Raw genomic sequence first — 16,073 nt, forward strand, 5'->3', positions numbered from 1 at the left:
TGCCCATAACTCCTTCGTTTCTTAGCCAAATAACTCGATTTTGGTACCCACGGAATCGTATGATCGGCGCCTACAAATCCCAACCATCAAATCGGCCTAAATCGACGTTTTAGGGGTCCGATTTGGGCAGTTTGGGTTTCGGGTCCGGTTAACCCATCCAATCATAACCATTTTCAGTAATATTAGCTTTGTTGGATTTGTTCTTACCTTACCAACTCAGATCTATCAACAAAATTTCGGGTCTCGGCTTCGAATCTTGATCGGTTAGAATGTGTGTGTTTTGAGTGTGTTAGGAGTTTTAGGGTGTAGGGTGAGAATGAAGATATTTTGGGTTTAGGGGATATTTATATCCCTTAAATCCCATTCTCATTTAACCCATCTCAAATAATCCAAGTCCACAACCCGCATCCATTACCCAACACTAGCCCGATTCATTCCAACTCCTACTCTATTATTTATTTCCTGATAACCCTGGTAAACTTTCCCTCTATTATTAAGTAATATAATTAATATTATCTTGAAATTTCGGGATGTTACATATTACTAGATCAATAATATATCTTTAGACCTTTAGTCTATTTTATTTATCAATATAAATGGGTTAACTGAGAAATATAGAAGACGACCAACATAAATCACGAACAGATACAAGAAGGCTGATATATCCAAATTGGATATAGTGGTTTCGATCGCGACTGGTCAAGGGTTGTTTCTGCAGCTTTAATTGAATATTGATGATGGTTATCATGCATATTGTTAAACGGTTTTTAGACTGATCGTTAATATAATCAAGTGGCATAGTCATTGATCTAGTTTCCTAATCAAGTACGTCGGCAAGGCCGATTATAACATGAACAATAATATTCCTAGATCAATTCCAAGTTTATTACGAAAATCATGGTACAAGATATCAAACGGGTCTCATATTCATGGATTATGGGTCTGATATGGGTTGGAAGATGGGTAATTGGGTTTACGGATTAAAATAATAATTATTTATATATGATTTGCACTATAGTCCCTCTAAAATGAGGAGGGAAACAAAATGAGGTAAAAGTTTAGTTTAGGGTTTGAAGTTGAAATATTTAGAAAGTTATTTTATATATTAAAAAAATATAATAAACAATTTATAAATATTTGATAAACGTGATATTTTTATTGATAAAATAACCCGAACATAAAAGCGGGTCGGGTAATATAAATCAGAAAAACCGAGTTCTTACAACGGGAATTCCGGATACGAATCGATAGTTTTGATGCACGAGTTTAGCTTTAACAGGGAGGATATCTTCTAGAATGAAAGTTATTAGCTATAAATAGGACACTTGTATTTTATTTTAGTGTGTGTGTTATCATGGTGTAAATCACTCACCCAAGGGGAGCTCACCTTGGGTGGGTCAGTTCGTTCTTAATATTATAAATATTTTAACTGATTACGGAGTCGTTCACTATACTTATTATCTTTATATTTGTTCGATCGTTTGATTTACCGCGCCCGTCTCGAACGATTATCAAAAACAAAATCCGTTAGTTGTCAAATCCGGTTTCGGGACCAACACTTGGTATAATAGGGGTTTGAATCAACCGATTTAACTTTTTCGTGATATTCGGGTTCTATTTCCGCTATTACCCGAACCGAGACGTTAATTACATTGAAGTTTTGAAAATAAAGTTTAAAGATCCTGGAAATAAAGTTTGAAATAACGTGCTAGAAGTTCTGTCTTTGTAGATCCGATGTTTTGGGACCGTTTACGCCATACACCAAAATTCTGGCAAGCCTAGGGTTCTTCTCCGGCGACGATTCCATATATTGGAGACGTAAAAATCAAACTCCGATATTCAGTTTGGTGAGTATCGGTTATCTCTGATTGTTTCATTTGTGGGATGAAGACAGTGGTTGTGGTTTTGGTGGCCGGAAATTGGGTTCCAGTAGCTATAGATCCGTATTCGGTTTTTCGATTGATTATCGACTAGGGTGGACAATCAGTGACAGATCTAGGACCAGAGGTTATGGTCGTGTTGGGTGAACATCGCCATGGTTTGTGACGTGTGTGCTGGAGAATTTATTTCCGGTAGGCCATTCTTTCTCTTTGTGCCAATGTTCGTACAACCGGTTGCGGTGTCCTCTGGATGAGTGGTGGATGATATTCCGGTGGAGTATGGCGGCAGCAGCGTCTGCGGCTGACCGGATCTCGTCTTTTCGGCGAAAAGAGCCGGTAACCGGAATTCAATTTTTCGGCGAGTCTAATGGCGGTGTTTGCTAAATGACCGGGTGATTGTGAAAGACGGCAGCGACGGTTGTGTGGCCGGAATCGTGGAATAGGACGGCGGTGGAGCAATTGTGGCCGGAATCTGATTTATTCCGGCGGCTGTCACCGAGAGGTAGTAAGGATGGCAGCTGGAGCTTTATAACAAGTTTCATCTCCTTTTTTTGTGCCTTAAATATAGGGTAATGGGCTGCTTGGCCCAATGTATGGTCTGTGTAAAATGGATAGCTGGGTCAACCTCATGCTTGACAACTTTGGCTGCTGGGTTTTTCTTTTGGGCTACGTGGGCTTGTGTTGACTCATTTATTTGGGCTAATTATATGGAACAATTTTTGGGTTGAGAAATTGATAATGTTCGAATTGACCAAACTGATGGAAGTCAAACTTGTTCGGGTTTTCTTCATTGTTTAACCGTGTTCATAGCATTTAATTTTATATTATTTTCAAGGCGTTCGAGAAGTTGGTGATGAACTTTGAACAAATTGGATATGAATTTAGATTTAAAGAAGAAGTAATGAGCTTTGTCATTTGATCATTGAATCCGGTAATTCGAAATTAATGTGTGGATATTCAAGCTCTTCTCAATCTATATTGCTTAAGATCCAAGAGAATGGATAAAGAAGCGAGAACTTCTTCATGAATGAAAGTAGGTGGGTCATACCTTGAGGGGTGAATTGAAACAAAGAGGCTTAGGTTTATCGGGGGATTTGTGAAGATGCGAGACAGGTGTAACAGAGTTTTGATATCACAAGTCAAGGGGTGATTGTAAGGTCAAAAATGTGACTTACGATATCAAAAGATCGAAACCCGTTAAATATTTGATGGTCAAGTTAATAATTAAAGTGGGCGGGAATTCTGGATACAAGACAAGAGCTTCGCTGCACGAGTTTAGCTTTAACGGGAGGAGATCTTCTAGAATGAATGTTATTAGCTATCAATATGACACTTGTATTTCATTTTTGTGTGTGTTATCATGGGGTGAATCACTCACCCAAGGGGAACTCACCTTGGGTGGGTCAGTTTGTTCTTAATATTATAAATATTTTAACTGATTACGGAGTTGTTCACTATACTTATTATCTTTATATTTTATTCGATTGTTTGATTTACCGTACCCATATTGAACGATTATCAAGAACAAAATCCGTTCGTTGTCAGATCCAGTTTCGTTCATGTGTTGTAAGTTTTACTTCCAAAAGTCAATGGGTAGATGGACAAACTTGAGCTCAAATCAATCATGTGGCAAAGGTGAGTAATTCTATACACTAAGGGGGTGTTTGGTACAGAGAAAAAAAATGAGAAGAAATGGAAATGGAAATGGAAATGGAAATAGGAGAGAAATAGAATTGGAAAGAAATGGAAATAGGTGGAGAATTGAAAATCATTTCCTTTGTTTGGTAGAATAGAGAAAAGAAGTGAAAATCATTCTCCTTCTCTCAACCTAACTCTTCCAGCTGCCACCAACTCCACCTTCTCCTCTCTCTCTCCGGCGACCGTTCTTCCTCCTCTATCTTCTTCTAATCCACCACGGCCACCAACCACTAAAACCACAGCTGCCGCCAACCACTCCGCCGCGATTTAGGGTTGCTAGTTGCGAATGGACGGACGCCGGTCGGAGTAGGACGCGACGGAGTAGGGTTCCGCCAGTCGGAGTAGGACACGAACGGATGTTTTTGCCTACATCATCGCCGGAGTTGCTAGTTGCAACGCGACGGAGTAGGGTTCCGCCGTGCCGGACATCATCGCCGGTCGGAGCAATGGAAATAATACCATACACACTTTTTGCCTACACCGAGAAGACAGATGAGTAGAGCAGAGAAGCGATGGTGGCTCACAGAGAATTCCATTTCTCTTCAAAATGGAGAGAATTGGATTTCTCAATTTTTTGCCTACACCCAATTCCCAAAGAAATCCAATTCTCCCCCCAATTCTCTACCTAATTCTCCCAAACAATGGAAATCCAATTCTCCACCCTCTTTTCTCTCTACCAAACACCCCCTAATAGAATTATTATTGTTATCGTAACGTGTTATAATTTAATTTGATTTTAAGTGTTAAGGAATCTTTAAGTTGGATAATTGTTGCATGGAGATGCTTACTTGATCTTAATGCCGGTTGCTTTTCTTAATAACATTCTAGGAATACATCAAATTTAATGACAATAATGTATATGTTTTAAGTGTTTTACTAATTCATTGAAATCCAATTTAGCACCAAGGTTTAGATGTTAACTCTAGTACTTATAACATATATATTTAATTGTATTTGTGTAAAGTCTCAAGTAATTTGTTGTTGAAATAGAAATGATCTTTTTGTAAATGTTCACAAGGGCAGTAAATTCATTCAATAACTTTGACCCATTCGGGTTATTATTAAAAGTTAAATGTTAAACTCAATAATTAACTCAGGATGTCATCTAGATCTAAATGGTCTATTAACTTTAATGATGAAATTGAGATCTCGAGTAAAAAGTAGTCATGTCACGGATAAGCATTGGTGTTTCAAGACTTTCAAGTACGAGATGAATCATGGTATATTTATACTAAGAAAAGATTTCCCGTTGGTACATATAGCAATCTAAGTTAAAAAAAAAGCATGGTCCCTACAATATAATACATATGATAATTAAAAAACGTAATGCATAGGTCGCTCGTCTCCCTAGGATATCATCCATATCCAAGACATTCAACGTGAAGATGCGTATGTATAAACACTTCCAAGGTGACACTCATGCTTGTCATGAGAACTCGAGGGCGAGTTCTTCCTTAGCGAGGGGAAATGATACAGAGGTGATCATATATGGTAGATCATTACATGGCCCGGTGTAGTTAAACGAGGCGAAAAGGGTAAAAACAAATAAATAAGAGCCTCTTCCTAACGATCGATAGTAAGTAATTAACCTTTCCTGACACCGACTTAGTTTCTAAAAAGATGAATATGATCTACTCTAGGTATAAAATAAATTGTGTTATTTTTCACCTTTTAATTTCCGAATATTTGAATTAATTAGTTATGTTTTTTGAATTCCCCAATTTCTTATATTCATGCCAAATAGTAAAACCGTCTGAATATTTGGTAATACATATGATCTAATGTCATGATTGTTGACCGGCTTATATCTATGGGCATCATTTGAATTTGAGGTTGTACTTTTGCGAAATCATTTGTACACTTGTAGTTGTCTCTTTCTAAACTACTCCATTCTAGCTACTCCACTAAATCTTATCATGTTGAATTGTTGACTAATCTTGTTTTGTGACTACTATTTATATCTGCACACACACCCTCCTTTATCAACATTTCAGCAGCGGATAATTGCAACTGAGCCAATTTAATTTTCTTCGAAAATGAGTACCTATGCACAAAACCAGCCACCTCAAGGTACATCACTTTTGCGCACGTGTTTATCTGATGTTAATTATATCTATTCTAAGAGTCTATTTTGTTCATCTTGTTTAGCAGTACTTCATGATATTCCATCAACTGGTACAGATTATGTAGCACCAACGCCGCTACCGCCACCGCCTGAGGTGGTTGGTCAACCAGTGAAAGATGGCTATGAATTAAGTGACAAGAACAATAATCCTCCTGATCATGGAACTCAGTCCAGGGGTGATGGGTTCTGGAGAGGATGGTACGTAACTCTTTCTCTAGTCTTGAAAATATTCTATATTTGAATTTCTTTTTATTGTCAAACGTGTTATTTGAAAGTTAGTTATTTTTTTCATATGGAATATCTCATAGAATATTAACTAAGTTTCAAAAGTGTTCCAATTAGACTACTCATGTATATTTTTCTCAAATCGGGTCACTGAATCTTCAAATCGAGTTTCACCGATTTTTTTGTGCCCCAAGAAAGAAATGGAGGATAAGATGTGGGGGTCGGAATTCGCAGTATATATATTTATACTAGTTTTTATCCCCCGTATTACGGGGGTTGTTTTATATTATTTGTTTTAATACTTATTTATTTTTTGCATTTATATTTTTTTATTGTATGAAAGCTAATAATATACTTATGGTTTGATGATAAATTATTTGACAAATAAATGAGATGTTATAACCCGATTTAAAGGATATATGGTTTTAATGAGACACAAGACCGTTTATTTCTTTTCCTATAAAATTGGTTTTTTAATTATAAATAATATTTATGAAAGTTAATAATATACTTATGGTTTGATGAGACCCAAGACCTGTTTATTTTTTTTACTATCAAATTAGTTTTTAATTTAAATAATATATATATCTTTTTTTAAATAAATAAGATATTAATTTTTAGTATATCCTATTTTATAAGATTTTTACATTAATAATTTGGTGAGAATAATTTTTAATTTAATGAGATGTTATAACCCGTTTAAGAAATATCTGGGTTTGGTAAAACCCATACCCATGAATTCGGGTCAAATGCATGAGAAGCCTCCATTTAAAAATCAAACAAACCTGGTGACTCCAAAAAAAGGGGAGCGACCACATCGACACGTAGGATTTTTATGTTTTCGTTTATATATATTATAGATTAAAAAAAACTAAAAAACATTAATTATTTTGAAATTCAAAAATAAAAATTAAAATCCACGTCGCCACTCAACGTCAACATTAAAAAAAAGATAAAAATATTTCCTATGTGAAACAAAAGATATTTGACATATGTATAACATCCAAGAATCAGTTTTCTTTATATTTACCATGTCCGAGTACTCCTCGAGTACTCTGAGAACACCCAACTAGAGGTGCACAAATCGGTTTTTTTAAAAAAAACCGGTTCGGTTATTAACCGGACCGGTTTTTTTTTGCCCGAAAAAAAAACCGGTTCGGTTAATAACCGGACCGGTTAATAACCGGTTTTTGTATTTCAAAACCCTAACCGGTCTAACCGGTTAGGACCGGTTTAGAAACCGGTTAGAACCGGTTAATAACCGGTTAAACCGGTTTTTTTTTTAAAATAACCGGTTAATAACCGGTTTTTTTCATAATAACCGGTTTAAAAAAAAACCGGTTTTTCCATTAACCGGTTTGTTAACCGATTTTGGCTCTAAAACTTGTAACCGAAATACGAACCGGCGGTTTGTAAACCGGTCAAACCGGTTTTTAAAAAACCGGTTTTCGTAAAAACCGGTTTCCGGTTTAAACCGGCAAACCGGTTCCCGGACCGGTTTTTTTGACCATCTCTACACCCAACCCCCCTGTCAGCCGTCTAGGGTTCGCCTAGCGACTTTTGCAACCTTAGGCCAAATTAATTTTCGCCGTGGTTTTTTAAAATATGTTAATTTATTGTATTTGGGTGCATATTGAATAATATATATTTTTGGTTCCTTTTGGTTTAGAAAGCCGATACTGAAAAAACTCGTGTTGGTTAGCACCGCAACGAGTATTTTTTTATATTTTAAAGTATAAATATATATAAAATTAACACGTCTTCACAGATTGCTATTTTTAAATATTATCATTATCATATATTTGTACATGTGTATTTATGTAAAGATATATTTGATGACAGTTGCGCTGGCATGTGTTGCTGTTGCCTCTTGGATATATGCTTCTAAGTAGTTGAAGAAGAAGGTGACATTTATATATTGCAATTACGTATGAATGTTTTCTTGTATAAATTTAGTGTGAAGTGCACGCACGTTTACTTCATTTTGTTATTGGTGGTTTGAATATATGAAAATAAATTAAGTGTCACGGAAAGTGATGGTATATATATTCCCTTATCATGTTTGACTAGACGAATGCCCGCGCGATGCAACGGGGAATACAAACCTTGATAATCACGTAATAGAGTTATGGGTGTTCAGTGTTTTAAACCGTGAAACCGTTTATTGGTATAGGTAGATTAATAATTCTTATTTTAAACTCAATTTAGTATCGAAGTACAAACGAAACAGGAACCTAACCATTGCTAATGGTTTGGTTTTGCTGAGTTAAATTTTCAACAGTCCGGTTTTAATTTTCGACGACAAAAGCATTATTAACAGTTTGGCTCACAATTTAATTTAAAACCATCAAAACCGAACCACAAATACATATACGTAAAACGTTATTTTTAACTGAAAAAAAAACTATAACAATATCATACTCAAATTAAAGATAATTAAATGCTCGTTTTTATGGTGTAATTTTTAAAAAAAATTATTAACGTACGAAAAAGTTATGACCGTTTAAAAATCGCGGGTGAATTTTGGTTAAAAATGAAAATATAAAGAATATATGCCTAAAAGATGAAGAATTAAAATTGTAACTATTATTTAATTTTACAAACATTAATTAAAGTTAAAGGGTAAATGTTGTAAATATTTTAGAAAAATATGAAATGCACTGGGTTTTTATGTTAGAAAGACTACTTTGTCATTCTTTATACTTGTACCATTTACTTGAAAATTTGTAAATCTGTTAAAACTACCGTCTTAATTTACCCTTCACTGCCACATTATATATAGTATAGATATAGATATTCGTATGAAATATGTATGGGAGGCATACGTGTTTTCTCTAACAAATTAAATAGAATATTAATGAGAATCGTGTGGAAGTTATAGAAAGATCTAATGACACATTAAAAGCATTATAAATATACGTGTCTTCCACATACACTTAAAATTATCTGTATATGTATTGTGCATATATATTATTAGCTTTTGAACCCGTATGTTACATGGGATTTGCCAAATAATAAAAATAAATTAGATCCGTTATTTCAATTGTGATTCTCAAAATACTTATAAATTAATTTAATATAGATTTAATGGAAAAAAAACAAACAGGTGGTTAACAAAAAGTACTAAAATAGCATGGTTTTAATGGAAACATCAGGTGATTATCTGCAAGAAATTTTTTTAAAAAAGTACTAAAGTTGCATAATTGGTCAAACCTCAAGTATGAAAATAAAACTTTATTCAATAATGAATAAAATCCATACTATGTTATAACCCACTTGACAATATGGTTTTGACTCATGACCCATGAATAGCTAGAATGAATGAGATTATAGATTAGGAATTAGGAGAAATGCAGGCTTGACACATAAGCTTCAACATTTTCTTTTATTAGTATTATAAGATTTATTAAACTATATATATCTATAACTATATTATATTCATATAATTATATTGAATATTGTATGTGGTATCCATGTTTTAGTATTACACCAGTTAAAATGTTCTTCATGTAATAATATAGCTACCAACCTTTTGTTATGTATTGAGTGATAGTCATGTACTCGCGTGTTTCATATATAAAATTCTAAAATTAACAATTTATAGTCTTAAAATGTGTGAGTTGTATACACACTATAAAAAAAGATCTTGGATATCACTAACGAGCTAGATCTACTAACATGTTGATTTCTATAGATTTCTAAGCACGAAAAAAATGAACATTTTAATGTTTTAAATGTAAACATAACTTAAACAAGCTAGAGCTAGATCTAGATCTAGATCCGGGTGTTCTTGATGGATCTTGATCTCGAGTCCTTCACGTTTCCTTCTTGAATTGATCAGGTTTAAAAGTTTTTGAGATCGTTTATTGAGGATAATAAAACTTGATTTTGTTGAGAGAGAGATGAGAGCATAAGGTATTTTTTTTTTTTACTTTTAAGATCTAATTTATGGTTTTTTTTTGTTTTTTTTTGAGTTGGGTGGGGTGGGGGGGGGGGGGAGCATGTGCATTAGTATATATATTGATGAACTTTCTTAGGTGTCACATCTCAACCTACGACGGAATGTCGGGATGCGAATTGTTGGTTCACAGCTCACAAGTTAGTATCATGCAATTTATTATAATATATCTAATTTATTTATTTACAGTTTTCAAATTAAGTAAGTACAAAATTAATCCAAAAATAAATAATTCAAAACACTTTGTCTTTCTTTTATTAAGTAGTCTAATGTCATTTCTAAATGATTATTTCATTCCCTTCAAATCAGATGGTAACATGCAATATGCGTACAACATATATGGGTTTATCAACACTAGGTTGAGTGAGAAAATCAACAATTTTTGAAAATATGATATTATATGTATAAATGAGCAAACCCATACTATGAGTATCAACAATTAAACATATGCAAGTAATTGGTGTCGTTTGACAATTGTCATGCGAATTGGGCTTTGGTTACTAAGACGGTATCAATGAGTTATGCTATGATCAATGATGTACCTCTCTGAATGCTAGTATTAAACAGATAAGCAAATAACATTTAATCATTTAATTGATCAACACACAATATTCGCAGTTTGCTAGTTGTTTATAGTATGTAATATGTAAAGTACGAATAGGTACGCATAAGTCCACATAAGATTTTTGAAAAGCAATAAAATAGGGGAATGATTGCTCACCTTATTAATTAAGCGAGTTTAATGATAATAAGAATGAAAACAAGAAAATTGAACTTTAACGTGATGACTAAGCCGACATGAATGGACTTGAAACTTGAAAACAATAAAGCATAATTAAAATCGAGAATAATGCAATTGGAATCAGGTTAAACGGATGTATAAAACTCGAAGTTATGATAATTTTAAGATTTATACAAGTTGGTACTGTTTAGAATCCAAACTTTGAGTCGGGTTCTGACCAATATAGTCAAAATTCAATGAAGAACAAAAAAGTCTTTTGGCCCGAACGCTAGTTTTGACCAGAAGATAGAGGAATAGATTAGTCAAAATGTTTGACTATTATGCCCTTAAAGGGTCTGGATCAAATTAACCACCGATACTCCCTTAATATGAGAAATTGATTGAGGGCTTTTGTTAATGAGATAATAACCTATGAAAACTAAGAAGACAACTTACCCGAACAAAGATTAGAACTAGGAGAAAATTCGTGGTCAAACGTTCTTGAACTTGAAAGTTAAGAAAGCAAGTATGAACTTGATTAATACTTGAGAAATTGATAAAGGATGAAAGAAATTTCGTGGATTTGTGTTATGGATGGTTGAGTGCAGTAGAATTATGGTTTGGTGTTTGTTTTGATTATGTATACTATCCCTAAATCGTTTATTTGGTATACACTTAATTAAGGTAACCGAATAACACAATTATGGCGAAATCGGCTCAAATAAACCTAAGGATTCCGAATTGTTCAATAAGAAATAAATGTGGACTTGATATAACATCAGATTATATTGCTTGGACCTTAATTTTAGTGATTTAGAGTTGTTTAGGAAGTATTGTGCATAAACAACGAATAAACTAGTTGAAAAAAAAACTGCAGACGAGATTTTGGCGAAAAAACAGCAGACGAGATTTTGGCGATATCTCATGAGAAATTTCCTGGATTTCTAGAAAATGTTCTTTTTAGTTCATGAACTTCTATAAATGCGGTTTTAAATGATTTTAAAGATGAAAATATATCCAAAATAGCTATTTAATATTTTTAAACATTTTAACCAAATTTATAACCCAAAGGTCTAAATGGGTTGGGTTTTCAGATTTTGTAAAATTCACATTACATTAGGCCCATGACCAAACTTTTTGCCTATTTAATCCATTCTTTTATGACTTGCATTTTAGTAAACAAACGTTTTATTTATTTCTAATAAATGAAGGTTATATTACGAGAGGTAGTCGATAACGGTGACAGTGGTTTTGGATGAGAGAGAGATAAAAGCAAGAGGCAATGTGTACCAGGAAGAGAAGATGTATGGTCGAGAAATGTAGAAAGAGAACAATTTACCTTATTGCTCTAACGTATATGGACTTAAAAGATGAGTTAGATTAATTTGGACGAAGAAGTATTTGATTTTCAAAATTCTTAAGCATGAAATGAATTCTCAATACATCTATTAACGAAAAGTGTTAAATATATCAAACCAAAAACTTATCCTACTCCAATAATTAAAGTGACGTGGAATAAAGTAGATTTATTCAAATATCAAATGATTTCTACTACTAAAAATAATTAGTCACAAATCACAATAACCAATCTTTCCCTCTACACAAAATTAAAAGTTTGAAATTCATTTCATTTCATTTCAAACTTCCACCCAAGCCCAAAATTGTCATTTTCCTTGTACCTACCTGGTGACACCCCTACCAGTCGTGTTATATATACACAAACCAATAATTCTTTCAACTTACCAAAATACTAAAACTTCCTCTGTTCATCAATGGCCGAATTAGAGTGCCCAACGGAGATGAACAAGATGATCACCTACCTCTCATCTCTCCTTCAACGTGTTGCGGATTCTAACGATCTTAACCCACGATTCCAGCCGCAGAAGATCTCGGCCTTTCATGGTCTTACAAAACCAACAATCTCAATTCAGAATTATTTAGAGAGGATATTTAAGTATGCTAATTGCAGCCCGTCATGCTACGTCGTTGCATATGTTTATCTTGACCGATTTACTCAGCAGCAGCCGGGGCTTTCGATCAATTCGTTTAATGTTCATAGGTTGTTGATCACTAGTGTCATGATTGCTGCCAAGTTCATGGATGACATGTAAGGTTTTTAACTTAAACTTTAATTCGAAATTGTTTAAATCAAATTTTGTACAGATATAATTGAATTCATTAGCTATGAATTATTTGATTTATCATTTTTAATTACAGAAGAATGATGGTCTTGATATAAAACAAATTCTGCAAAATTCCAACTTGTTTATTTTATCATATATTTTAAATATTGTTTGAGTAATTAATTTTTTTTTTATTGTTTGAATGTTAGAATAGCCATCCACCCTAATTTAACAAACAAATTAGAGTTTAGTAACTCAAACTATTACATGTTTCCCATAATTATTTATACCGACAATTTGATCAATGACACTGCTAACTTTCATTTTTGTTTCTAAAAGCAATATTGTAACATTTTTTTCCAATATTTGCACTCTGATTTTGTTCACAGTGATGATATTCAAGAAATGAGCAAGCTGACAAATGAAATCATGTACAAATATACTATTATTATGCTATTGGGATTACATGTATGAATTATTATAGTCAACAAGTAATAGTAGGTATTGTTAAAATCTAATTTGCCTTGTTAAAGATATATGTGGTTAGCTTTATTATTAATCAATTAGGTTCATTAGTATACTTTCTTTTGTAATATATCTAATGAGAATGTGTATACGAAATTTGATATGTGATTGATGGATTCTTCAATTTTGTAATTTCAGATACTACAACAACGCGTACTATGCAAAAGTTGGAGGAATCAGCATAACAGAGATAAACTTTCTTGAAGTTGATTTCCTATTTGGCTTGGGATTCCAATTGAATGTAAATCCAACCACATTCAACACTTATTGCGCAAATCTTCAAAACCAAATGTTCCTTCTTGACCCACCATTAAGTAAAGAAGAAACATCACTGTCTTCATACAAATCAAGATCAACAAAGTTGTTGCACTATGAAGATGATCAACAACAAGAAGTGGTAGCCGTCTGATTAATCCGCATGTTATGAAGCTTTAATGTTAAATTTTAGGTAGATTTGCAGGGTATGTGATATGGGTTTAATTAGCAAGTTAAACTTGTTTTGGGTTAGGCTCCTATCCAGAAGAATAATTGATAAATCCTGAGTAACTTATATCTTTTGATGCATAGAGTATGCTGATGTAAGAGTAATACTCTGGATTTAAAAATTGTTATTTTGGAAAAAGGTTCTCTATTTAATGTTTTCTTGCTGGGGGTGCATTATGCATGTGACATTGTGACTTGAATCAATTGGTTGTTGTATTACTGTATATGCAGATAACGTGCTTTTTATTAACTTTACATTCTGGATTTGGGGCAGATTTATGGTGAATATACACAACATTAAATTATTATATAAAATGATAATTATAATAATACAAAATACCTTGCTACTAATATTCTTTAGTTTATACTTTATACACTATTTTTCTATAAAGATCTCAAATTTTATGATAGATTATGTTTTCACAAAAGAAGAAATCTTGTCTTTTATACAAGACTTGGTATATCATTCTTTATTTGTCATTCTATCTTAATCACTCCGAGTGACACAAAAACATTACGGAAGCTTCTATGAAGGACAGTTATTGTAGTTTGATTTATGATTTAGTGTTAGCTTTATTTTGAAAATTAGTAAAACTTGAATCATTTTTGGTTTAAAAATATGAGTGACTGAACTAATTGGTGAATAACCCTATTACGTAAAAAGTCTGATTTTAAAGCACGTTTTAGATCTCGAAAAATATTAACCCATCTTTGAAAAGGAGGTTTTATTTATTACAAGTTCTATCTTTTGTGGGATGTATAAATGCTTGCGCTGTTACAAACTTTACAGACTGGAATTTGGATGACACCTTAAATGAGAAAAATCTTTTATATAAAGTCGAAGTTTCAGAATTTAAGGTGAGGTTAAGATTGAGAGTTGTAAAGCATGCATGAGATGTTATACATGTGATATTGTGGTCACAAAAGTGATGAGTTTTTAATGGTTCCATAAAGATAGTTTTGTTGATTAGCAATATATAAATGTAAAGTGTAAAATGAAAAAAGATTCTTAATGGTGGTCCATTTGGTTGGGTAGGACATGTATGTATAAAGTTGAGAACGGGGACATTGTGTAAGATCCAATCTGGAAAGAAAAGGAAAGACAGGATGGTGAGTGGATGTCATTTGACTCGCTTGTTATGCAATACAAACAAAAATATGCAATTATGGGGAGTTAATTATATTAATCCTTTATGTGAATTGGAGTGATGTTATGTGCATGGGTCGGTTTGGGGCGGTTTTAGGCCAAACCCATAACCATAACCAATATGGCGGTTAATAGATAACCATAACCATAACGGATCCGTTATGGCGGTTTCGGTTAATCGGTTTTGAAGGTTATAGCGAGTCGGTTATGGGTCGGTTAACCATGACCAAACCAATGTATAATCGAGCCTAAAACTTTGGTACTAGGAAAATAAAAATGATATGACATAGTTTAACAAAATATATAATTCTTAATATTAATAATATATATTCATCAAACAAACGATAAATGGATTAACTCTTTAGTAAAATTAAACCATATACTATAAAAATGAAAGCGTTATTAATTTATTACCTTCTTTAATTTTCTCCAAATTATAAACCGTGTGTCTAATCATAGTCCATAAAGTTGAGAATCTTGTAAATGGGGCGGTTCGGTTTTGACGGGTTTGAAATTATCTTTAACCAAACCCGACCCGTATTTGGCGGTTTTCAAAAATTCATTAAACCGACCAGCTGGTTATGTCGGTTATCGGTTAAAATCGGTTCGATTTTATCGATTATGATTCGGTTAATGGTTATGACGAATGTACCATGGCCATGTAATCCATGCACCATACAAGAGGGCATCGTGGGATGTTATTTTTGCATGATCTCCTTTGTTTATGTATATTACTTCCTTCATCCCTTTTAAGTGTCATGATTTGAAAATACAAAGTTTAGGATAAATTGAATGATTACTTTTTGCTTATCAAATGACAATAATGTCTTTGGAAATTGGGTCCATCAATATTGTTTATTAATACTAGTTGTGTGTGCTTAAGGACAAACTTAGAAATTGACTAATAAATTTTGAAAATTGACATTTGTAAATTTGTAATTGGACAAATAAAAAATAAAATATGGACACTTTTAAGCACTTGTCAATTTCCTTTTGTCTGTAAGCCTATAAATGGTAGGTCGATCTAGAAGTAACGTTAGGAATGAAAAAGGATGATTTGAACAATTAAAGTCTCTTCCAAAAGTCTCTGGTTTCTTTCTATTTTCTTGGACCATTTGATTAACGATTAGGTTTGTATCAAATGAATCATTATTTGCCTATCTTTACTTTTTAATAAAAGAATACATG

At 33.1% G+C, this 16,073-nt stretch overlaps 2 protein-coding genes across 3 annotated transcripts; both read left to right on the forward strand.

Annotated features, from left to right (window-relative positions):
• The first annotated feature begins 5,342 nt into the window (after nt 1–5,342).
• LOC143623435 (protein CYSTEINE-RICH TRANSMEMBRANE MODULE 6-like) lies at nt 5,343–7,988 on the forward strand. 2 transcript variants are annotated; one of them, XM_077094346.1, is made up of 3 exons: nt 5,343–5,648; nt 5,727–5,901; nt 7,771–7,988. In XM_077094346.1, exons 1-3 carry the CDS (start codon nt 5,615–5,617, stop codon nt 7,814–7,816), a joined length of 255 nt encoding a protein of 84 aa, XP_076950461.1. In that variant the 5' UTR covers nt 5,343–5,614; the 3' UTR covers nt 7,817–7,988. The 2 variants fall into 2 exon arrangements, with proteins under 2 accessions (XP_076950461.1, XP_076950462.1); XM_077094347.1 differs by having other exon boundaries at nt 5,730–5,901.
• A 4,079-nt stretch (nt 7,989–12,067) lies between these two features.
• LOC143623436 (cyclin-U4-1-like) lies at nt 12,068–13,971 on the forward strand. Its single transcript, XM_077094348.1, has 2 exons — nt 12,068–12,714; nt 13,394–13,971. Exons 1-2 carry the CDS (start codon nt 12,380–12,382, stop codon nt 13,662–13,664), a joined length of 606 nt encoding a protein of 201 aa, XP_076950463.1. The 5' UTR covers nt 12,068–12,379; the 3' UTR covers nt 13,665–13,971.
• The last annotated feature ends 2,102 nt before the right edge of the window (nt 13,972–16,073 follow it).

The sequence above is a fragment of the Bidens hawaiensis genome, unplaced genomic scaffold (genome assembly GCF_021521415.1).
Source record: "Bidens hawaiensis isolate Kalapana, Puna unplaced genomic scaffold, B.hawaiensis_p1.1 tig00003469_1, whole genome shotgun sequence".
Lineage (NCBI taxonomy): Eukaryota > Viridiplantae > Streptophyta > Magnoliopsida > Asterales > Asteraceae > Bidens > Bidens hawaiensis.